This window comes from Hypomesus transpacificus, chromosome 18 (assembly GCF_021917145.1).
Source record: "Hypomesus transpacificus isolate Combined female chromosome 18, fHypTra1, whole genome shotgun sequence".
Taxonomy (NCBI): Eukaryota; Metazoa; Chordata; class Actinopteri; order Osmeriformes; family Osmeridae; genus Hypomesus; species Hypomesus transpacificus.
In genome coordinates this window covers 422,079-446,847 of record NC_061077.1, presented here as the reverse complement: position 1 = coordinate 446,847, position 24,769 = coordinate 422,079, and the positions used below count along the sequence as shown (strand labels likewise).

At 43.0% G+C, this 24,769-nt stretch overlaps 4 protein-coding genes across 6 annotated transcripts; 1 reads left to right on the top strand and 3 right to left on the bottom strand.

The window, feature by feature from the left end:
* The first annotated feature begins 7,101 nt into the window (after positions 1-7,101).
* Positions 7,102-14,549, top strand: tmco4 (transmembrane and coiled-coil domains 4). 2 transcript variants are annotated; one of them, XM_047040459.1, is made up of 14 exons: positions 7,102-7,258; positions 7,962-8,109; positions 8,270-8,444; positions 8,814-8,841; positions 9,216-9,345; positions 9,634-9,731; positions 9,889-10,032; positions 10,169-10,288; positions 10,494-10,658; positions 10,869-11,005; positions 11,379-11,463; positions 12,088-12,205; positions 12,588-12,705; positions 13,409-14,549. In XM_047040459.1, exons 1-14 carry the CDS (start codon positions 7,216-7,218, stop codon positions 14,102-14,104), a joined length of 2,205 nt encoding a protein of 734 aa, XP_046896415.1. In that variant the 5' UTR covers positions 7,102-7,215; the 3' UTR covers positions 14,105-14,549. The 2 variants fall into 2 exon arrangements, with proteins under 2 accessions (XP_046896415.1, XP_046896416.1); XM_047040460.1 differs by having other exon boundaries at positions 12,588-12,764; positions 13,409-13,953.
* A 146-nt stretch (positions 14,550-14,695) lies between these two features.
* On the bottom strand, positions 14,696-18,274 carry htr6 (5-hydroxytryptamine (serotonin) receptor 6). The gene is made up of 3 exons (XM_047040439.1): positions 17,327-18,274; positions 16,195-16,329; positions 14,696-15,052 (listed from the first exon to the last, which is right to left on the bottom strand). The coding sequence occupies exons 1-3, from the start codon at positions 18,272-18,274 to the stop codon at positions 14,696-14,698; spliced, it is 1,440 nt and encodes a 479-aa protein (XP_046896395.1).
* Positions 18,275-19,691: 1,417 nt separating this feature from the next.
* micos10 (mitochondrial contact site and cristae organizing system subunit 10) lies at positions 19,692-21,101 on the bottom strand. The gene is made up of 4 exons (XM_047040465.1): positions 20,971-21,101; positions 20,237-20,284; positions 19,970-20,073; positions 19,692-19,877 (listed from the first exon to the last, which is right to left on the bottom strand). The coding sequence occupies exons 1-4, from the start codon at positions 21,032-21,034 to the stop codon at positions 19,869-19,871; spliced, it is 225 nt and encodes a 74-aa protein (XP_046896421.1). The 5' UTR covers positions 21,035-21,101; the 3' UTR covers positions 19,692-19,868.
* Positions 21,102-21,212: 111 nt separating this feature from the next.
* Positions 21,213-24,290, bottom strand: sike1 (suppressor of IKBKE 1). Of its 2 annotated transcripts, XM_047040464.1 has the most exons (6): positions 23,827-24,290; positions 23,393-23,498; positions 23,099-23,241; positions 22,685-22,798; positions 22,184-22,586; positions 21,213-22,141 (listed from the first exon to the last, which is right to left on the bottom strand). In XM_047040464.1, the coding sequence occupies exons 1-6, from the start codon at positions 23,983-23,985 to the stop codon at positions 21,912-21,914; spliced, it is 1,155 nt and encodes a 384-aa protein (XP_046896420.1). In that variant the 5' UTR covers positions 23,986-24,290; the 3' UTR covers positions 21,213-21,911. The 2 variants fall into 2 exon arrangements, with proteins under 2 accessions (XP_046896420.1, XP_046896419.1); XM_047040463.1 differs by having other exon boundaries at positions 21,213-22,586.
* Between the last annotated feature and the right edge of the window lie 479 nt (positions 24,291-24,769).

Below are 24,769 nucleotides of genomic sequence, written 5' to 3'. Positions count from 1 at the left end.
TTGCCAGGTTTACCGCCTTCCCCCAAAGTCTTTGGCATGTTTGTGGCATTTTGAGGTTTATAGCATGCCATGTTTGGTGGAGTTGTGTGAATTAAGAGGAGAAGTGTTGACTTTTTCCCTTACTTTTTTGGATGGAACCCAAACCAGTGTACGGAGAAAGAAATATAGGGGAGCATGAAGGATAACATCAAAACGTGGAATTTGGAAAGGTGAGGGCTCTGGAGATGTCGGGTGCAGTGGTATTTAAAGACGAGATGCCATAAAAATGTAGATAGGGTGTCTGATTACAATGGATGTATAGTCAAAACACAAGTACATCTCTGCTGGATCTCACAGGCAAATGAAAAATCTCAGCTCCCAAGAGAAGCCAAGAATCCTCCTGCGTTGGAGCGCTCTGGATTCTGACACCAGACATAAATAAAAGCCATTAAAGTAAACTTAAAGTACAACAGAGGGAAGTCAGATGGGTTTCCCATCACTGTGCTTTGTTGAGGTTCGTAATTGCCAAAATGCCCACTGTCTTCCTGACCAGCCTTGAACCCTCCGTTCCTGCGTCAACTGTAACTTCCTGCTCCTCATGTGTCACATCCTGTGTATTTCTTCCTTCTGCAAAAACATTGTTAGCAACGTTGTTTGTGAGGTGATGGCTTTATAAATATTTTTTGGTGTTGCTCCCAATGCTGTTCATTTATTGGTTTAAAGGATGACCAAGGGTTGCACACACAAATCTATAGCTTTTAAGACTCAGTCTTCGTGTTCATTGTATATCACAAATTAAAGTAAACTTTCAGGGAAAAAGCCCTGACACGGAACAGGATATTCCACCATATGCTTTAAAGCCAAAATGAACAAATCACAGGGAACTTATCCATCTTCAGGTTTCTTAAACAAAGTTGACAGGTTACACTAACCATCTACAGGGAATAGTGCTCTGAACATCGTTACTTGAAGAATCAAACCTAAAGTATTTATTTGAGCTAAGGGGATAGAAACATAAGTATGTGTGCACTGTGTAGTGTGACTAAATGACAGACAGATTCATTGAACATATTGAAACATCTGCTTTGCTATATCCTGCAATGAGTATTCCCAACAGCCAAACAGCCAACACCCTCAATGTAATATTGCCATTTTCCATAGTGAAGTATTACAGTCTTGCATTTTGCCAAGGTTGTCTCATGGAAGTTTTCTCTAAAGCTGTGTTGGCTTCTCTAAAAAGGACACCTCAGACAATGGCGTTATTGTGACGGGATTCATATTAATATGGCTAACTTTAGAATTTGGGTCTAAAAACCACAAACATATTAGGGAACGTTTTCATATATTATAACTAAAAGAACATGTAACAGCTATATATGTGTCTTTGCAAACAATTTACAATTTGCTATTTAAATTAGGCCCACACGATGCAAGAAGTAATGAGAATATGCAAAGATTTGCAGACTTTGTTAAACATCGACAAGGCTGATTGAATCAGTGACCCAAAAGCAACCAGATGTCAATTTTCCTTGCTCAATATATTGAGCTCGAATCCCAACCAATGTTAAACTATGTGTGCCTTGCAAACAAACGTAAAATACTAAAGCCAATTTTTTCAGAGTAAAGGTCAGTGGTGTGATTCATCCCTGTAACAGTCCAGCAATATCTGACTCCTGTCTGACAATCTCTAGGAGAGGGACTGGCATAGCAAGTGTAACCAACCAAGCTAGAAAACTTGCAAACACACACACAGCCCACACACACTTGAACAGAGCTTAGCTCTGTGAAGATTGTTTATATCAATGTTCACATTGCAAGGATTCCTACAAGGCTCCGCAGACTCTCTCTCTCTCTCTCTCCCTATCTGTCTCTGTTTCTCACTCTCTTTGCTCTCCTTTTTCTAGGCCCACATATTCTTTCTTTCTTTTCTCCTGTAATGTAACAGCATTAAAAAAAAATCCCATTCATTCTATAGATTTTTCTTTCCTTCTTGAATTTTTGTCCTGCGTGTCTGCTTTGACTGGGTCGACCAGTACAATCTCTCAGCATGTCTTGGCCATTGTACATTGCAGCTGCATGTTCAATTCTCTCCGCAGTCTGTAACATCATGACCCTTATTGCTCACACACTCCCTTTGGTGTCACAGCTGCCTTCCACCCTTAGTTACGCTTATGTATATTGTACACACACACACACACACACAAACAGACACTTCTTTTTATACCCAATAGCTAGACACACTTTCTCACTCGTCCTCTAAGTAAGTATTTCCAGAAGTTTTATGAAGTAAATGTCTGTATTGTCTGAATCTGTATTTTTCTACATTGTTTTTTGCTTTTGTTTCTTTACTTTAGTGAACTGAGCGGATGCAGGGCACGGAATGTTTTCTTTGTGATAGGTGAGCTTTGATGGGCTGCCAAGACGCCCCCACCCTGAATCTGTCCTAACAGATTCCTCAGCGGGTATATATGCACCTACAATTAATGTGTAGCACATCTATGTTTTAGTAGCTTAGAATCACACAAAAATACATCCTAACTGAGTGTATGTGTGTGCGAGGGATGGATAGAAAGATAAACATAGAAAGAGAGAGGGAAAGAAGTAAAATAGAGGAGAAAAAGAAAACGAGAGGAAAAAAGAGAGAATGAGATAGTCTATAAGTGCATGTGTGCATCTGTGATTTTGTGTGGATGCGTGTGTTGCAGCCAGTCTCAGGCCTCTCACCAGATGGGATGCGTAGCGTCACTCCACCTTAATGACAGGGAGTTGACAGTCAGTGTATGCAGGCCATCCTGCCTGCTAACAACCACCTATGATTAATTGGCAACTCTGGTTCCAGTTGTCTGTCAATTCCCTTTCTGTCTTTCATTCTGTATCCCTCTTGTTAAACCCCCCCCCCCTTTTTTGTATTTCTCTCTCTTTTTCTCCCCCTGCCTTCCATCACTCCCTTCCTTCCTTATGGCCCAAGGGGTGATACAGTGAATCTGTGACTTGTTTCAACTTCATTCCTCTTGTCAAGGTGACAGAAATGTGCGGGAGGTGAAAATAGGCATAGCATTGTCTGTTAGTGATATGGTACCGAGAGGCTGTGTTTGAACTTGTCTTCCATGACTGCCTCTGTCTACCTGTCTGCAGCTGATGAGTAATCCATCTCTTTGGTGAGCACATAGCATGAGGGGAATGGCTGTTTTAACCCCAGGGTGAAAGGGTGATAAGAGACATGTAAGCTTAGAGGTGAAAGGGTTTGTCCTGCCACTCACACAGGAAGTAAAGACAAGTAACTTACCGAATGTTTTTCTTTGTTTGGTTTTATTTGATTGTGTTTTATATATATATATTATATTTTATATGAGGTATCTTACAACATTGAGTAATCCGTATTAAACAGTTGTGGCCTAAGGGGGTGGTGAATTTGAAGAATTTTAACTTGACACAATGTGTCCATTAACTCAGGAACTCATGTACTAACACTTTTGCTCCCACTTTGGGTGTATTTGTTTCGCAACGTGCGTGTAAAAGCATGGCGAGGTATGTAAAAACATGCTGCACTGCGGTAGAAAGCGCTGACTGCCTGTCGCAGGACCTGAAGTAGGCAAATTGCGCTTTTCCATGTCATGCATATGCAATCACGGGGGGGGGGGGGGGGGGGGGGGGGGGGGGGGGGGGGGGGGGGGGGGGGGGGGTCAAGGGGAAAGTGGGAGTTTCCCTTAAAGAGATGGGAGAGGATGCGTAAAGTGCGCCTCATTATGTATTCCGCGGCATGTACAAAAACCGCTCATGAAAGCGCGGCTCTATTTTGCGTTGAAAATTCTGCGCCTCTTAAAAGCAGGTGTAATCCAGGATGCAGGTTTCCTCGCATATGCCTCCTGGTGAAATGGCAGCAGTAATCCGAACAAGACGAAGACATAGGCCAGGGAGACGGCACTGATTGCCTGATGAACTGCAGGTTTGATAAATACGACTTAAACTGAAGTATCTCAGAGTGCGCTTTCTGCGGGTTGGCCATGGCGCTGATAACGCTACGCACGTACATGAGGGTCTCAGTGTATTACAATATTCAGGTCACAGTGCAAAGCAAGGCCTATGCTTCAGGAGCGAATCTAGGTTCCCACTTTTGGGGGGGCTAAGCCCCTAGATAAAACCTATTATTTTCCCTGTGACCCAGCAAAACTAGAGGGGTCTGGGGGCATGTTCCCCCAGAAGACATTTTAAAAATATCATTTTAAATAGTGTCCTCTAGTGGGTTTTAGGAGGAGAAATTAACAAGTTTAGATTTAAAATATGAAAGAAAAATAATAGAGATAGATACGCCCATGCTATGCTTTATTGAACTGGCTACTGATTACTCAGCACAAAAGCATTCGGTCTCTTCAAGTTTCTTACACTTTATTATAGTCTTCTCCACTCAGTAAACATTAGCATTCTTTGAAGGTCATGGTCAACATTTGATACTAGGTGTGCCATACCTAACAGAACCAACCTTGATTGCTGGTGCATAGCATGTGCATGCTCCAAAGCACCCAAAAGACTGACTACTGGAACAGTATTGAACATGAATGCAGACATTCACAAACAGAATGAAAAGACAAATTTTCTCTTTAACCACCCACAGGCATTTTTAATGGGTCTACTTGAAAGCAGTTCAATGATTAGCTACTGCTGTGAACTGGGACCATGAACAAGGCTCAGCTGAGTTTTCCCTGGTCTGCTCACACAGAGCAAATACAATTATATATATATATATATTATATATATGCTATGTCTAGGCCTACTCCACATTTCAAAGCATTGTATTTATAAATGTTCCACTAAATTAAGAAAGAAGAAAAGATTATGATACAAAACTCAAGACAACATAAACAGGATGCTTAGCAAAGAGAGACAAAATAAACAGCACGTAGGCTGGAAGATTCCACAGTCACTGACACAGCAGGATATTATTTTGACAAAGTACCTAGGTTGTACTAACAGTTTCCTGATTCACATGGCCTTGAATGCTTAATCCACCCCCACACTTTCCTGTGTTTTCATATAGGCATACTCTCTTGCATTAGTCTTAACAGCACTGAAGGATGTAATGAACCTGAAAAACTTGAGAAAGTGAGAAAGAACAGACACACAAACACACAGAAAGTCAGTTTGAAAATCAGAATTGAATCTCCATCCAGAAAACACCGAAAAACTGCCACGATGTAAAGCAATACGTACAAAACGAATGTTAACTCTTAGTGGTCTCCAATCACATCAACTCCTACTATTTGAATGTTACTTTCAGACATTCCATGTTCTGACACAATGTTATGCTGAATTTGTGTTAACCATCTCAACTGTTCTCTCAGTGACCTTGTTTTATTGTGTTTCTCATCTGACTATTACGTAACGTATGGGACCGACTAGAGCCTTCCTGCCTGCCTTGCCGCCTCTCGACTTGCATTCAATGTAGAATGCTTACATGTATGGCCGTATCCATACAAACCGACGTTTTCTGTAGATTTTTTTTTGTCCTTGGTAAAGGATGAAATCGTGATGCTTTACATTTTAAATGGTTGGAGGCGACTCAGTCCCATAATGTAGAAGGTGAACAAACTAGCATTTATTTTCTACAACCAGGCATACCTTTAGATAATAAATCATATTTGTTTAAGCAAATAATTATTAATATAAAGAAAGGATTAACTTGAGTGAAAATGTACATATCAGGAACAAACTTAAGGTGGTTGGTAACCTCAACATTCGCATAAAAATTAATGTATGTAACACTTACATCTACCGGTCAATAATGGTACTTCGCGCTGTCCAGCAGCAAACAAGTTCAATCAACAAACCAATATATGGATTTGTATGTGTGATTTCCTGTATAATAAAGAATGTGTCTTTATTTATCAATTTTTACTGCTGCACCGTTGTGGATAATTATGTTTATTTGTAGATGCAACATATGATAACAAAATAGTTGGCCGCTAGATCTATTTGTCATGACTCATGAGTTACAAAACACTTCTTTCCTTTAGGGTAATTAAGTTATTGTACAGTAACAATTAATTCATCTGGCTAGATTGTGCTTTTTAAAACCGGATTTATTGCAAAATAGTTAACAACATGGAATTGTGAATATGCCTACTGCATTCATAAAAAAAATTGTATTCTGTTAAAAACCTAACCATAGATCATCCAATATGTTTTGCTAATCTGCAAGGCCAAGTATACAGCACAAAGCTCAAAATGCCCGACAAGCAAACTGGTGAAAATGTGATATCCTGGTAGCCTATTTCTTTAGTGCTTATGAAATACAGACACCGAATGGGAAGTAGGCTAACCAAGTAGGCTACTGTAGCCCAAGTAGGCGCCACTTAAGTCGATTTTTCTGGTATACGTCACAATAAATGTTTTACTTTCACTCCTTAAATGTTCTGTACTTTCTACTTCTTACATTATAAAGTCAGTCTCGTCACTTTAGTTTAAATCTGTATTTGGTATCATGATCAATATTATTATTGTCATTGCTTTTTTCATTTCCTGGCAATCACGCAGAGCAAAGGTAAGCTAGTCAACGAAGCTACCAGGTAGAAGGCAACAAGAATAATAATTTTATTTTAAAAAAAGTTTGCATTATTAATTAGTTTTATTTGGTTGCAAAAATATTTTCGGAAAAAAGTTTTCTAAAGCTTGAAAAGAATATTTTCGAAAAAAAGGGTTAGATTTTTTTTCGCAAGGTTGCAAACATATTTGTGAACTTTTTGTGTCTGTTGTGTGTGAAAAAAGGTTGAAAAAATGATGTATGGGACAGAGGAATTAAGTCAGCGATGTCTACATGACTGACAATAGAGAAATTAGGGTCCAGTTACCAGCGTGACACTTTAAGTGTTGAAATGGATAGTTTTAATTTATATGTCAGAGCCCACACTTCTTTACTTCCACTTGAGTGAAAAAAGTGTAGTCACTGTAACTTTTACCAGTCTTTTATCTGTACTTCTACTTGAGTGAAGGATGTGTGTACTTTAGCCATCTCTGATGAAATACAATATACAAAATATACATGAACTATAATTGTTTTGAGATTGTTGGAAAAAAACGTTGCTCAGTTTTGCAATCTTGAACACGATCGTGGTACCTCGCGTCTCATCATGTGAGAGGGTAGCTTGCTGGTAGTGGACGTGGACGTCAAAAGTTGAAAACAAAGTTCAGTTAGCTGAAATGACCATGCTATCCCGCGAAGTGACAGTATAACTGGTGGCTATGGAGGCAGATAAGAAGAATTTGGGATCAGTCTTGGCCCCAGGTTACTATAAATAACAAGTTTTGTTTGATATACTTTAATCTTGACCCGTTAAGCGTGAGTAGCGCAAGCATGTCGTTATTGTGTCAGAGAATGGGGCTTGTTTCTGTGTTAGTAGCTACATTAGCTTAGCTTAGAAAGTTAACAGCTGTTATTGTTGTTGGTTTACACATGCCTTAACAGCTTCCTTTGTCGAGTATAGGAATTGATTGTTCGTAACCTATATATTTTGCGGCTCTCTGTCATGTTATCTCCTGGTCCTTATTTGAGACAGATGAACATGACGTTGACAAATCCAGACGAGTTCGAGTTGGCATAGATGAGTAATTTGCTGAATGTGTTTTGAACAATTGGGACCAGCAATTTTTTAACCAGCTGTGAGGATTTTAACTTTTTGGAAATTATAGTAAATAAGTGACTCTTAAATGATAATACATTAACCACTTTTCATCAAGATATCACTGCATCCAGTTTTCATGAATGTGCACGCATGATCTGCGAGGGTTATGCAATTCTAGGGTGAAATTCCAATGCAATCAGCGTTGTGCGCAAGCATTCGTAGTTTCCGTTGTTTCTTCACTTCTCTGACCTGCTTTTAACATTTTCTCTGTTTACCGTCCTTGTTCAAGCCAAACACAATGGATGTTTTGTAGTCGTTCACAGCCAACTTTTATTGCAACTTAACTTTCATAATGTGTCTATTCAGATCTAGGAGAGGCGCCAGCTGTAGATAGACCAGAGAATTTGGGACCAGAAGCAGTGATTGGCAGGCAGCTCAGCGAACCAGGGCGCTTTGCCTACGCTGGGCTCTGTGGGGTGTCTCTGGGCCAGTTGTTCCCAGGTGCCGAGAACAGGTGAGTCTACTGTCAGTTGCCTCAACCAACCCACTTTACCATTCCTGTTTGTCTTACTCGGTGGTTCATAGGCTGGTCTAGACCATGTGAAAGGCCATTGGACGTGTCTGTGAGCTAAATCTAGCGAGCCAGTCATGGAATGAGTGCTCTGTGTGTGTAGGTGCTTCCGGGAGCAGTATCTGGAGGGTCTGGTGGCCTGGCTGGGACTAGATGAGTCAGTCATGCCTGTAATGGGGGCCTTTTTGGCAGGGCTTGGCTTCGAGGGTAGCGACACCTTCCTCTCCATCCTACAGGCGGAACCACTCCTGTCTGCTGGAGCTACCCTCATTACACAGGTGGGTTATGGATGTTACCGATACCTGACTGACCTTGTAGGTGCTAAAGTACCTGGCGGGTTGATGTGTAAACCAGCTTCTAACCACCACTAAACCACCTTCCACACGGGAATCCGAACAACTCGTGCTGGATTACATTAAACACGATTTTGGCTTTTGCATTCACTGTTTTGGCTTATCATACAAAGTTTGTTTCTAATAACAACTCTTTCTTACTTTCTCTTTCCTCTCTCTCTCTCTCTCTCTCTCTCTCTCTCTCTCTCTCTCTCTCTCTCTCTCTCTCTCTCTGTGTCTCTCTCTCTCTGTGTCTCTCTCTGTCTCTGTCTCTCTCCCCCCCTCCCTGTCTCTCTCTCTCCCTCTTTGTAACAGGACCTGGTTTCTTTCTCTGTCAAAGATGGTAAGAGTCTTTTGTCGAACTGTCTTCTGTTTTAGTTTACCGTGGCCTGTCAGTATTTAACCGGTCGTCAGGCCTGGACTGGTAATCTGGCATGGTGGGCCGACGCACTTGGGGCCGATATGATGTTTAATATATAAACTTTTTATTTCATAAAATTAAAATTGTCCAACGACCAGCCCATAAAGCAGGGACAGCAGCCCATTGGTTCATTTTCCATACTGACACTGGGCTGCCCCAATCACATCTCTTAACTCTTTTGGTGTACTAGTGGGTGGTGTCCAATCGGTGGGCCGGTCTGAGCGAAAAATGCCAGGGTCATTTTTTTTGTCGAAAGTCCAGCCCTGCCGGTGATGACCTCCTCTCTGCTTCTCCAGCCCAGTACGATGCCAGGTCTCGGGTACTCATCCGCCATGTCAGCTGTCTGCTCCGAGTCTCCCATCAGCATCTGGAGGAGTTTGAGGAGTCTCTGGGCGAGAGACTGAGGGAGGGAGTTGAGGAGAGCGAGTAAGTGAGGGAGGGGAGTATGGCAGAGGTTTGATGGATATGGAGGTTTTCCTAACTTGATGCAGCGTATTATGTTTGTTGGTAGCAGGGTGGTTTGTAATTACTGTAAATATTCAGTGTACTCTTCCCTTTGTGTCACTGCTTTCAGTCTGGACAACCACAGTAAGTCGTTGGATTTATAGATGCAGTGGTGCATGGGATAGGTGTTGTTTTGTGTGTATATATATATATATACTTAAATACAGCGATACATGTATTTATATTGTTATTTTTTTTATGTTCTGGCAGAGAGGAGTCATCTCGAAGACAGAGGAAGGAGAGAGGGCGCAAACTACGTCGCTACCTCCTCATTGGCTTAGCCACTGTGGGCGGAGGAACTGTTATAGGTCAGTGTTGAGCATTACCAGAGAGTGGTTTCACACACATAACAACATTCCTCGTACAAATATCGAATTCTCCAGTGATATAATTGGTGCCTAATACTTTTAGTTAAGGTTAGTACCTTAAACCATACCTACAGTGTTCCGTCTACACTTTTTTCAGGGGTGACTGGTGGACTGGCAGCACCGCTTATGGCTGCGGGCGCGGGTGCAGTGCTGGGAGCAGGGGGGGCGGCAGCTCTGGGTTCAGCTACTGGCATCGCCATCATAGCCTCCCTGTTCGGAGCAGCGGGGGCCGGTCTGACTGGTGAGTCAAGACGGCTGGGCAAGATGAGAAAGTGTCGTCAGAGTACATTCATATTGTGTGTGTGTGTGTGATTTTAAAAAGGGCAGTCTCTCTCATTCGCCCTTCTCTCAATTTTTCGTCATGTCTCTCTCTTAAGGCTACAAGATGAATAAGCGAGTGGGAGCGATAGAAGAGTTTGAGTTTCTTCCTCTGAGCTCTGGGAAGCACTTGCATCTGACAGTTGCTGTGACTGGATGGCTGTGCAGTGGCAAATACAGTAAGCTGACACCATGTCCACCATTTAAGAACTTGAGTCAGAATCACCTGTGTCTGTGTGGAATAGGAAAACACAGATGGAAGCAATCGAGATATTTTAAAAACAGACAAGCCTTCTTTACCCAAGTCTCTCGTCAACAAAAAAAAACGAACTCACTTCAGATACAGTAGGGACTTGGCAACGCTGAACCTGCGACTCTCCACAGGTTCGTTCCAGGCTCCGTGGGGCAGTCTGGGCACGTGCGGGGAGCAATACTGTCTGGTGTGGGAGTCTCGCTTCCTCAGGGACCTGGGCTCAGCCATGGCCTCGCTGCTGGACGGCTTGGTCAGCATGGTGGCCCAGGAAGCCCTCAAATACACCATCCTCTCAGGTAGCCCCCCTGAAAACCAACCATGGTTCCCTTTCAGAAGAAAGGCTTTTTTTCCCCATTATTAAATGTTTCACCATGTTCAGTCGTCGAGAGTTTCTCTCTGGTCTCAGCGTGGGGTTGATACTCGACTCTGAAGGTCTGTCTGTGACTCAAGTGTTGCAAGTTTCGCCCTCGGATACTGAATGTTTTGTACGTGTCGCTCGTTGGCAGGTATCGTGACAGCCCTGACGTGGCCCGCTTCTCTCCTGGCCGTGGCCAGCGTTATAGACAACCCCTGGTGTGTCTGTCTCAGTCGCTCTGCGGAGGTGGGGAAACACCTGGCCCAGGTGCTGAGGAGCAGGCAGCAGGTTGGCCAGTCTCCCCCCTTTGTGAACCGAAAGTGACCAGCTAATTGTTGGAGGGGTGCTTTACTGCATGTCTGCTGCATAAGTCGGCAATAGATGTTAATGTATTGTTTACATCTAAAGGTCGGTGTGATTTAGTGTTACTCAAATTAAAGTATGACAAATATTTTGGAAAATGTGAAGCTGTCAGTCAGTTACTGATATCTTTTAGTGTAATTGGATTGTACAAAATTAATTTTGCAGTTATCAACATGAAATATTGCAACAACAAAAAACACTGAGATAAACCTATTTAGCCCGTGTATGAGTGATCAGTAAGGGGTGAAATGTAGGTCGCTCCTAATGCTCCATCTCTCTCCCCACTTCCTCCTTAAAGGGAAGGCGCCCTGTTAGTCTCATCGGATTCAGTCTAGGAGCCAGAGTTATCTACTTCTGTCTACAGGAGCTGGCCAATGACCAAGGTAGGATAGATAAACAAAACACAGGTTGTTAAGCATCTCAGTGGTTGATTGTACACATTCTTTTCACTAACGATTCACTGCATTTGCTAAGCTAACATATTTGCTAATATACGAATTATTCTTGCTATGCATTGCGATTGGGCTGTTAGTATTGTCGTTTTTACATTAAATGTCAGTGTACATTGTTTTGGCAAACGACTTGTCTGGGTAGTTATGTGTGGAAACTGCACGAGGCAGCTCGGATCTAAGACGGATTTGAGAGACCGCAGATAGAGTGCCGCTTGCCTGATTTGTTATATGTTTTAGATCTATTACTCTTATCACTTGTATTATTGTTTTTGTTGATTTTATGTAAAGCACCTTGAGCTGCAATTCCTGTATGAAATGTGCTATATAAATAAAGTCTGACTTACTTACTTATTTATTTACACTGAGGAAAGATTCTAATCAGTAATCAATTCACCAAACAAATTCAAATGAACAATCAGTATACCTTGGCATGGTCCTCATGAAGATTAAGCACAGGCTTTGTGTCAAGCTCCTTCTTTCCCATCATTAGCTGAAACAAAAAAAACTTAAAACTTCTAAACTAAAAAATCTAGTATTTCCTTTATTTCCCTTGAGGTTGTGAGGGAATGGTGGAGGATGTTGTCCTGCTGGGAGCACCAGTGGAAGGCTGTCAGAAAGCCTGGGAAAGGATGGCCAAGGTGGTTGCTGGAAGGATAGTTAATGGCTACTGCAGGTACACAAACAAACAACACATCTATAGTTTATATACATACACATACACTGCAGGTACACAAACAAACAACACATCTATAGTTTATATACATACACATACACAGTGTATGAGAGATTGTATGTATGTATGTGGACCGTTTGTTGAAAATGGAGATGTTGTCTAATGCCCTTTTGGAATAAATGGGCATATTGAGCATCGTTAGATATCCTGTTTGTCAAGTGCCAGAGTCTAAGTTAGTTTATTAATCTGTGGATGAGAAAATAACATTCGCTGGACTATCGTCACATCAAATGGGTGATGGTCTGTTTGGAAAGAAGCAGTAAAATCATGCATAGGCATTCTTTGAAGGTGCGTTTTAAACACTGGTCTATCTCCCTGTCAGAGGGGATTGGCTCCTGGGTTTCCTGTACAGGGGTTCGTCTGCACAGATGTCCGTCGCAGGGCTACAGCCAATCAGCTTGAACGATCGTCGCATAACTAACGTCGACCTGTCATCTGTGGTGAGTGGAGGACTTGGAACTCATTTGCATGCTCACAAAGGCATGTAAATCAGTCAAGGGTGAGGTTTGTTACCATCGCAACTCAAAGGGTGTGCTTTCATTGTACATTGGTCATCTATGTTCGAAGGTCAATCACAGACAGGTGTTACAATAGGGACAATCCATTCTCTACATTGGTATGCTACGAGTGTGAAATGTCGTGTGAAATGTTTTTAACCACGCACTCAGACAGATGTTTTTATTATTTACACCATTTATTAAAAATAACTACTTGATACTTACTGACAGCTTGTATCAACCCTAAACCATTCAGTAACTGTTTCACCCTCAGTGAAAAGTCAATGTCACAGATGAATATTTTTTTTTACAAAAAAACATAATGTGAAGTGATGCTCTACAGCAACACACACACAGTTCCACAGTGGCAAAATTGCAGCTACACTAGTTAAAACCCACTTTTAGTATACAAAACAATTGTGTAATTTCCATACATGCATGTCCAGGCCCAAAAAACTTGAAAAAGTTAACAGTACAAAGACATATTTTAACATGACTTTTGTCATGTTCATGTCCTGGAAAATCAATTGGTGAAAAAGTGTTGGCGCAGTTAACGAAACAAAATCTGAAATTTACATAATACTTTGTACATAATGCGCCTTTTCCATCCTGTGACACACATCCTGTCCTGTTTTTTCCTTCCTAGGTGAAAGGTCACCTGGATTACATGCGTCAGATGGACACCATCTTGGTGGCAGTGGGCGTGCCCACCAGAGAAGCTCCCGGGGCATCGGCAGGTCCCCTTCAACCAATCACAATATCAGACGGGAAAGTGGACTTCCTTGACCAATCACTACAGAAGAAAGTGATGAACGAGCAGGATGTTGAAAGTAGCTCGGTTAGTGTAGAGATGGCGGGGAAGGGAGAGGAGAGGGGAGTGAAGGAGGATACGGATGACGGTTGGGACATCCCCGATATTTCAGATCTGCTGGACTCCCTGAATGATACAGGTGTTGAAGATGGAACAGCAGGTAGGGATAATTCACCACAAAGTCAGAAGGAGGCTCGTTCGCAAACAGAAATCGTTACTCCTCTTGAGCTTGAAGAGGCGGAGTCAGATGGAGCAGAGGGGGAGGAGTCAGGTGGAACAGGAAAGGCGGAGTCAGATGGAGCAGAAGCGGAGGGGTCAGACATGGCCTGGAGTTGGGACACACACTGGACCACTGAAAACACACAACAGCATTTACAAACAGGACACAAGTTGCAAGACCAACTGTCTGATTGCGATCCCTCTTCTCAACTTCCAAAATCACACTTGAGTGATGGTAGACGGCCTTTGCATTCTCAACAGAGTAAGATTTTGGGACACACAGAGGACTCAAATGGCAAATTTAAATGGTGAACACAGATTACAGGAACTAACCATAAATCCAATTGGAACCTTTTTTAGATTTATTTTACAATGTGACCTTAACATGTGTTGTCTGTAATATTTTACGGATGATTCTACTGTGAAAACATTTGTTGCATAATTTATCAGTATTGAGTTTAAAAGTATTCTTGGCATGTATATACAATGTAAATTACAAAACCACATTTCAAATACAAGACTGTAAACCTAACTGTTTTTGGTGGGGTATAAAGTGATGTAACAGGATGAGAACAACAGCTTCTCTGTTCCTCCGTGCTTTTGTTTTATTTCTTATAGCCTAGTGGCCATGGTTTTATCACAGCAATGTGATGTCCATAAGGCTATAATCAATATAGTCACCTAGTTATTCTCAGGTCAAAGCCATCTCTTGTTCTCTCTAGTCCAGCATCTCAATCAATGTCCGATTAAAAACGATTTCTGTCTCACTCGCTGTAGAGCCCCTTTGTGCTGTGACAAGACTGAAGTCGTCCCTCTCCTCATAAAACCAGCTTTTTCCATTGATTTTCACATTAAAGCAATTGTGGCTCATTTCCTGTCTGTGCAACCTCCCCGCGTTCCCCCTCAGTCCAGCGTATCCACCTGATTGGGTAAAAGCAACGGCAGTTCCATCCCCGCGTGCTCGGCGTCAAAGAGGTTGACGGCGTCCGTGGCGGTGGCGGGGGGCTGGGGCGGATCCGACGCCAGGGAGGGTGGCTCGGTCGCCAGGTTGGGTTCCCCGGAGTTGCGGAGGGAGAGCGAGAGGGCCGGCGAGGGCCTCCGAGGGGAGTGGGAGGGGCAGCAAGGCAGGAGCCTCCCGAAGGCTCGTTTGAAGTCTCGCATGAAGAGTGGGTAGATGATGGGGTTCATGGTGCTGTTGCAGTAGCCCAGCCAGGTCATGGCCTCAAAGAGGGCAGGGGGCACACACTTGGGACATACCGCCTGAGGAGAGAGATGAGGGGGGTTAGCGTTATGCGTTTGTCACCCTCTGCCTCTCATCAAAAGGTCATTGCCGTGTACGGTTCATCAGATGTCACACGTGTTTTGCACTTATGATGTGTTTGACCTTTCTAGGTTCACTGCATCTGAGCGAACTGGCACGCGCTTATGTATAAACTAGAATAAGCACATTCGCAGAGTGAAATGCAGGGTAAACAAGCATATTTCAAACTGCCATTTGTTTAAATCATGAAGCAAGTGTCTTCGTATGGCCTGAAGAGAAGCATATTTGGGACGGGAACGCATGACATGATAATTAGTTACATGACCTCCATGTGGGAAATGGAGTGAGAGCAAACAGCTGTTGGAGGAGGACTCCAATACTATCAAGACAAGGAAAGGAAGGAGGCAGTGGGAAAGTGGAGAAAGGGAGGGGTGCGTTCACACACCATATTGAGTGCGAAGAGGGAGGAGAAGGCGTATTGCTCGAGTCTCATGTCTGCTACGTTTTTGTGGGAGACGAGTGAGGGACGCAGATGGGGATTCTAAATGACTGGATCATTGAAAGCCTGTAAGCAGGACAAGCGTAATTACCAATTTAGATTAAACCCTTCTATTTCACTTTCGTGTGAGTTGTGTCTTCCCTTCATTTTTAGCTAATGAACCAGTTGAGAGTGAGGTAAACAGATTCAGAGAAGATCAGAAAACAATTCAAGTTAGATCCGTCCTAAAGAGTTCATGTGTGTGACTGCACAGGCTTTCTGTTTCGTTGTTGATGCCTGTCCTTTAAAATGTTGCCTATTCTCTTATTGGGTAGCTTGGCAGAGCGACAGCCTGAGAACTGCCCAATGCAAAAATAGATTGGTATCCAAGCACTTTTTTTTCTCCCTTTTTTTTCACACTTTGATTTCATGCTCAATGCAATGTCAACACTCCTGAAGCGATCCTGGGGTGTTAAAACAGTCAAAGCTCCCCTCTGAATCACCCAGCAACATAGAAAATGGAGTTCTATCAAAGTCAACTACTGAGAATAGTAGGTTGTTGATGACTTAATCTTAAAAAAAAAACATCCGTAGCCCTTATTCATTCTCATAGATCTTTCTTGGTCCAGAGGCCCACGCTATGCCAGTCTGGACCCCACTGACCTGGGCCATGTTGGTGATGAAGAAGGGCAGCCAGGCACCGAAGAAGAGGCCCAGGAGGACTCCCAGGGTCAGACTGGCCTTTAGTGCCCTCCGACCCTGCCTGTGAGCCAGTCTACACTCGCTGTTCACCGACAACTGAGCAGAGAAGGGCAGAGAGGTTGGTCAAACAGATGATCTCAGATCTGGTGCTGTCATCCAGTTAAAACCAATGACTAAATCCTTTACCACGGACATATCATTAAGGTTATACTGTATGTTGAGAAAGAGTGCTAAGGAAAGAAATCCTTTATAGACAAGAGCTGCATTTAAATCCCACTGATTTTTATGCAATAAACTATACTCAATACAGTTATTTAATCAATTGCTGGTAAAAGCTTTGAACTCTGGCATTAAAACTTACCTGAAAAGAAGAGGGATGAAAAGATATGTTGAAAGTACCTATTTGCCCACTTTCAATCTGACATTCACTTTCAGATGCATGCTATCAATTGTCAAGCTTACCTTGAAACCTGTGTGAGTGTTGGGGGGGCATTCATATTCAAACACACTTGTGGTGCACAAATGACAATGTACTAGCCTTGAGAGAACCTTACATTTTAGCATGATCAACAACAGCTTATTGTAGACCTTGAATGTAGACCTTCGCTGTTGACTGTTGATCCCCAATTCACAGAAAATAGATTTTCAAGCCTTTTATTTTGTAGCTATGCTTTCATCTTGTTGTCCTAAATTAATTTAATAAGGCCTCTTGCCCTTCCATTAGCTTAGTCTAAAATGTCCCATCTTATTAATTAGGCCAAGGAGGGAATATTTTGTATGCATGTCTGTTACTCTGCAAGCTCATTTTAACGGAAGAAGGTAAGTGGCGGAAAGGCAAGGCCAAACCACTGACAGGTACAACTACAGGAAAATATGTAGAATCTTTTCTAATCACACTAATCTTTCGGATGTTTGGGGGGTTTGGCTTTTAATTTAAATATGACTTTCTGTTATGGCTCTTTCCTTGCTCCTCTTATCCTCCTCCTCGCTTTATCCTTCTCCCCCCCCCCCCCCCCCCCCCCCCCCCCCCCCCCCCCCCCGCTCCCCCCTCTCTCTCTCTTTCACGCTCTCTTTCTCTCCTTCTCTTTCTTACCGGCACATTGCGTGACACAGGAGGTTCCGGATGGCTGTAGTCCTCGCCGTGCAGTGCCATGCCCCCTGGGGTCGGAGGTCGTGAGGGCTCCCGGGGGGAGTGATACGGGTACGGCGGGTGACTGAGAGTAGCTACCCTCCTCGCCTGCCTCCTTGCCGCCAGCAGGATGCGACAGTAGGTGAAGCAGATTGCGCTGGAGGGCAGAAGGAATGTGAGTACGGATGCCACCACGGCGAAGGGCAGCGTGACGTTTAGGCGACACTGGAAGGACAAGCGCCCGGAAGTAGACACCAATTCCCTGAAGTAGGATTCTGGGTAGAGAGCCCTCAGTTCGAGAGGGGTACTGATGTTGGTGCTGGCAGCAGACTGCCCCAAGCTGTGCCAGTTCATCTTGATGGAGAGGAAAGAGGCCAGGGCTGCCAGGCCCCAGGCCCCTCCCACCAGCAGCAGAGCCCTTGGAGGGGTCATCCTCTGCTTGTAGCATAGAGGTGAGATGATGAACAGGTAGCGGTCCAAGCTAATCACGCACAGGTTGAGAATGGAGGCGCTGCAACACATGACGTCGAAGCATTGCCACACTGGACAGAAGCCCGGCCAGAGCACCCAGGCGCCGCACAACACGTGCAGCATGGCAGGGGGCATGACCACTAGCGCCACCATCAGGTCGGAAAGGAACAGCGACACCAGGAAGCAGTTAGAGGTGCAGCGCAAAGAACGCTGGGTGAAGACCAGGGTGATGAGGAGCGTGTTTCCACAGGCAGTCATCAGTATGATGAGGGACAGCACGCTCGCTAGTAGCCAGGGACCGCTTCCCCTGATGCACCATGCGCTACTGCTGAAGGAGCTACCATTGTAGCTCCCTGAAGGGCTAAAGACATCCACACCTGTCACGGCTCCAGCTCCCTCTAATCCGGATGAGGTTGAGTTGCCCATGGCGTTGGCTGACATCAGTTGAAACTGGATCAAGGTCCTGGGTGCTTCTCGTGGTGGAAGAACGGCGTGAACTGATGTGACCACACACAGGGAGGCAAGTCAGCGGTGAAGCCTTTCAAAGCTATGCTCCTACTTTTTCTTCAGAGTGGATTAAAAAAGAAGCAGAGACAAAAGGGTCTTGTCTAGAGATGCCGTTCACTACTCATTACCGTCCCACCCAGAGTGGCTTTTGACTCATGGCTCTCCTGACTGTAAAACTCCAGGTGTCCTGCCGCCACCGTGATCAGAAGTGCCCGCCGTGTCTCCATCTCTCCATCCTGTCCTCCAGTACTGCCTCTCCCCACCGTGGAACCGGAGTGAGCAATTCTGTGACTGTCAGTGAATTTCAAAGCTGCGTGTCATGATGTCACACTCTGGGGGAGGGTAAATGGGGGAGTTGGGCAAATAGGCTCTAAGCTTTTGAGAGGAAAGGCAGTTGGAAGACATAATAGGTGAAAAAACATACATTTATCTATATGTATTCATTGGCGAGGTCATTCTTTATACACAACACGTGTGTGTATAACTAAATGAATGAATCGGTCTCTAGATTTCTTTTAACACTGGGTACAATGGTGTGACAAAACAAACAGCATTGTATGGCTGTCATCTCCAAGCAAGACTCTGGTTTTAAGTGTGTACAGGTATACTGGTTGGTATAGTGCTGCCTTTAACTCCCCCGCTCCAGCTAATCCGTGTGTCGGCCACTTCAGCGTGCCTCCCCACCCAGAGCGCTCGTTTCCTGGAGAAGGAGCGTGTCTGAGCATTGAACCGCTAATACATGCCGGTGCACAATCACAGCCTGGCAACGCAAATTTATTGTCAATTCTTTGTCAAAGCAAAATAGGTAGTGTTGGTGCTTTACTGCAATACTGCTGTGTGGTTTTAGATGTTGGGCATTTAAAATATATATTTTGTGAATGGTACTTTTGGAGTCCTGATTTCTTTGTTATGGATATTTTATTTAAATGTGAATTTTATTTTTGATATAGCAGTTTTTTGGGGGTGTCAAACTGTTATTAGGCTGATTCACTTCAGAGTAATTTTGACTAATTGAACTGCAGCAAACAATTTCTGTCTATATTTAATAACCTCCACAACAGATATGAGAACAAATCAAGACTGATGAGAACATTGTGTATTAGACAAGTATGTAAATTATGTGACACTGTTTTAATTGGCTTCATAGTCAAAGCGAATTTGACTGCTCAGTTGGAGGGCACTTGATTGCTAATAAGCACTTACGACATGAAGCTGTTGAGTGAATTGTCTTTCATTCTAGGTGTTTGTCAGCACAAATTACCCATTTTATTAGAAATCACTGTATGAATGACACCAAGGATTTGATACTGAATATAATGGCATTTTACCATGTAGAAAAACAGAGCCCATATTCATGATTTTATGTTTTATTAAATAAAAACTGATTCAGTTTGATTAGGGCATATACACATCATAATTAAGTTCAAATTAAAGTTCAGTTAACAGACACAGCCTAAATAAAGAAGAGTGCAAGAGATGGCCACCACATAACTTGAGAGAAAAGACGACGGTGCTTGTTGACATGTCGTTACTGCTCCTGTGGAGAGAGTAAAAAGACTCACACTTACAAACATGTACATTAAGATCTAACCGTTCTCGTGTTTCATTGAGTTATTATCATGAACTAACCTTGGTTCTGTGTTGTAGATATTGGGATCTCAAATCATTTTGGCAGTTTGAATAGGCCATGCCAAGGCCCCCTCCTAATCCAAATGCAATTGGCCATGTGTGTCCTGTTGGAAGAAAACAATGTTTCTAGCCATTTAATAAGGTTAGAAAAATGAACCGCACCCACCAATAACGCCACTGACACTTTTAACACAAATATGTTTAGCGCCCATTTAATTGTGGTCTTGAAGTTTTCCAATAATGCATTACTTATTGATGCACACTCACGTTTGAAGAATACGACTGAAAATACGATTCCAAGGCCCAGACCAGCACCTATGAGGAACAGAGTTCTGCATTATATGAGAATGAGCCATAATAATAGCATCACTTGTAGCTGCTTAACACTGCTAACTTTGAGACACACTTCAAATAATATTGTTCACAGAGCCAACAGTATCGCAAAGCAAATCTCTGGACATTTAGCTAGCAAGCTACGTCAATACATCTGGGATGTATACATATTTTTGTATCGGTCTAGCTGTCCTGAATCAATTTAGCGACCTAGGATTCGAAAGAACGCCAGAGCGCGCACTGGTTTCGCTAGCTAAATATCTGGGTGGCTGAAGTCGTGTCCTTAGCTGGACCTCTGGCATACAACATACAGCCTAATAACGTTATTCACAGAGCCAACACTATTGCAAAGCAGATCTCTGGAAATCTAGCTAGCAAGCTACGTCGATACATATGGGATGTATACATATTTTTGTATCGGTCTAGCTGTCCTGAATCAATTTAGCGAGCTAGGATTCGAAAGAACGCCAGCGCGTGCAGTGGTTTCGCTAGCTAAATATCTGGGTGGCTGAAGTCGTGTCCTTAAGTGGACCTCTGGCATACAACATACAGCCTATAGCCAAAGTAGCTTCACACAAGTGACAGTAGCAACGAGTGGCTAAAAACAGCATATATATTTCCTGTACAATGCCTTTATTCATATAACATTCATAAACATTAGAATTTACCAAGTTTGACCACGCTATCTGCAATGCATTGGTCCAACTTCTTTCCAAGCTCCTTTTCAGACATGACTAGCTTGTTCTATCTAGACTAAAAACGTCAAGTCTGGCTACGAATAGCGTGAACGAATTTGCCGTCCTCTGTAAAGCCTCGCGATAAGTCGTATAGAAGTGAGAAAATTCGCCTCCCAGCGACATAACTGGGAATAAACTTTGTGTAAAAAATACACTGGACATACCATGGAATGTAACTTAAATGAAAAGCGTTTATTTGACACATTAAACCAATACATTTTTTCACGATCTTTCAAGCCAATATAAGACAGTTTACCTGAGATGACATTACATGCCTTGATAAAAATGTGCTTCTATATGGGATTGTAAAAAGAGGAATTACTGTTGGAGATTGAACATGAAGATTACAGCTGTTAGGAGAACATTTAGGATATAAAACCATGGACACTTGACTATGAACACTAGAAACAGCAATCTCATAGCAAAGAAATAACCACAAACTAATCCAGGTAATTGCATCCTCCAATTCATAACTACATGGAAAACAATTAACACAACAAGCAAGCAACGCCTCATTTGGTAGACCTTTGATGGTGACTTGGAATTGTATTTGTTGAAGATAAGTCATTTCAACAGAGGACTGAAACCAAAGGTATCCAGTTTCAATAACCAAATGTGATTTCCCTATCCCAAATCGGACATTCACACACCTATCTGTTGGCTTGTTGTTCCTTCTGTGTCTGTGAGGTGCTTTGGCCTTTTATGGATTTATCTTTGACAATGTGACACATAAATCACAGTACACATTAAGGACTAACTTCTTTAAAACAATGGGACAGACAACAGACAGAGGTGAAAATGAAATGAATCTTGTCTCATGGCCCTGAAAACAGTGTATTTCCACAAAACATTCTGATGATTCTCTATGAACTCTACATTTGATCGTTTGTCTGGTTTGCCTGAGGTTTGTCCACTGTGCCCAGCGTGCTAGGATCTTCACTGTGACCCTTCACCACAGTGGCCCGCTGGCTAGGATCTTCACTGTGGCCCTTCACCACAGTAGCCCGCTGGCTAGGATCTTCACTGTGGCCCTTCACCACTGTGGCCCGCTGGCTAGGATCTTCACTGTGGTCCTTCACCACTGTGCCCAGTGTGCTAGGATCTTCACTGTGGCCCTTGACCACAGTAGCCCCCTGGCTTGGATCTTCACTGTGGCCCTTCACCACAGTGGCCCGCTGGCTAGGATCTTCACTGTGGCCCTTCACCACAGTAGCCCGCTGGCTAGGATCTTCACTGTGGCCCTTCACCACTGTGCCCAGTGTGCTAGGATCTTCACTGTGGCCCTTCACCACAGTGGCCCGCTGGCTAGGATCTTCACTGTGGCCCTTCACCACAGTAGCCCGCTGGCTAGGATCTTCACTGTGGCCCTTCACCACAGTAGCCCCCTGGCTAGGATCTTCACTGTGGCCCTTCACCACAGTGGCCCGCTGGCTAGGATCTTCACTGTGGCCCTTCACCACAGTAGCCCGCTGGCTAGGATCTTCACTGTGGCCCTTCACTGAGATCTTGCTGATGCTCAGAAGGTCACGCAGCTCTTTGTTTTCAATCTAGAATTGATGAAAAAGGATTTCGAATAATTTCGATTTTGACGGCAGTAGGTAGTAATATACACAACCTTATTCCCTGATAATAATGTTGTGTTTACCTCCAGTTGGGCTAGTCTTTCTCGGACAGAGCAGTAGTGCTGATCATCCACTTGAACAGCTCTTCTCATCACCTGACCCATCTCACATATCCGCTCCAGTTGACTTTGCACTTCCTGAAAAATAAGAAAATATGTTTCTCACATTTACAATTGTATTATATAATTGTATTTTTACAAAATTAATTACAGGTGTCATTTTAGGTGCCTCCTAGACTTGCCCTCTTCATGGTTTAATCTTTGGTCCTCTGAATCAAAATCACAACTAAACACAACTTGTGTATAATAAGCACCAATTTAGCCATTTATACCAACATTACGAAAGTAATGTGGTATAACTAGGTCTTATTTACACTGAGGAAAGATTCTAATCAGTAATCAATTCACCAAACAAATTCAAATGAACAATCGGTATACCTTGGCATGGTCCTCATGAAGATTAAGCACAGGCTTTGTGTCAAGCTCTTTCTTTCCCATCATTAGCTGAAGCATCTGCTTGCGGTATCGACCCATTATCAACTCCAACGCATACTGATGCTCCTCCAAAGACACCCAAAGTTCTGCAGAAAAAAATAAAATAAACTGAAGTCATATTATTTTACACACTGACTGACAACCAAATCTGCAGTACTTTTAAGAATTTATAGCTGTTGTCTTGAACAACAATGGGACCAATAATAGACAAATAATAAAACTTAAATATATTCTTGCCTTTATTCTCTTGCTGTAGCTCCTTTATTTGAGTATTTTCCTGACTTAGAAGGACGTGGGGCTTGTACTTTGACAAGTCCTGTATTTCAGAACTTTCCTCCGGGTACTAAGGAAACAGAGAATACATAAAAATTACTGTACATTCAGTGGTAACCAAGGAAGGTAACCAAGGTAGGCAAGTTGGTATCTTTCAGGTGTTGTATCGAAACCAGTGACCCATCGAAAACTGTGACCAGTAGTCGCTCTTCTAGTAATAGCTTGCCATACTGTTCAACAAATGTTAAGGTTAGGTTTAGGGTGAAGGGTTAAAGTTAGGGCTCGAACATTTGCTGACAAATGTGGCAAGCCATTAGAACAGCAACCCTTGGTCACAGTTTTCGATGGGTTTCAGTACAACACCTGTTAGCTGCAAAGCAGGATAGACGAAATGCTACCTTATCTGGAAGTGCGTTTCCCACTTCTCTCATACCCTGGACCCTTTGGCTGAGCGCTCCTGACTGTTCGATTAATCCCTCTGCTGCCGTGTCGTGCTCTTTTAGTCTTTCCAGAAGGGTGCGGGCATCTCCAAGAACCTTTTCCAACGTACACGCCATTGATACAGTTCCAAAACTTCCGAGTAGGCTTTTGCAAACTGAGCAGATAACTAATTAGCTTGATGGCTAGCTTGCAGCTATGCTAAATCTAAACCCGTTGTGAATAGCTAGCTATATCTCACTAACATATATCTAACAGCAACATGAGATATATTTTATTGACTATCTTTCCAGTTAACTTGTCAAGCTGTATACATTGCATCTGTTGTGATTTTATGACAGTATAAGTCAACCCCACACAGACAGAATCCCGGAACGTATCGTGACGGATACGTAGCCTCTTACATCACTACCGGATTTAGCAACAACAACAAAAACGTTTTCAGATTGCAACGTTGGGGTTGGTTTGGGTGCAGTTCAGTTCTGTCATTGATTTATGTGAAACCTCTGTGACATTAGCCTACTTTATTTTATCTTTATTAATTATGATGTTCTTCAGATTTCAGAGGCAATGTGAAATGTTTCTGTTTCTTTTGAAACCGACTCAGTTATCTATCTTGTTTGATAATGGACTGTGTGATTTGGATATTTGGATAAACAATGTAGGAGATATTCAACCTAGCATGAACCTTATATGTAGGCCTAGTTGATTTTAGATAAGAGAACTACTAAAACAGGGTTAATCTGAATAAGAAAAGTCCAACGTGTCTAAATACATACAACACAACTTTCATCAACCACAAACCTCTTCTCACATCTCTCTGTAATCGGACCCAACTATGACCCTAACGTTTTATTCTTGAACACAGCCCTACATTCCAACTTGTCGTCCTGCCTCCGGGTT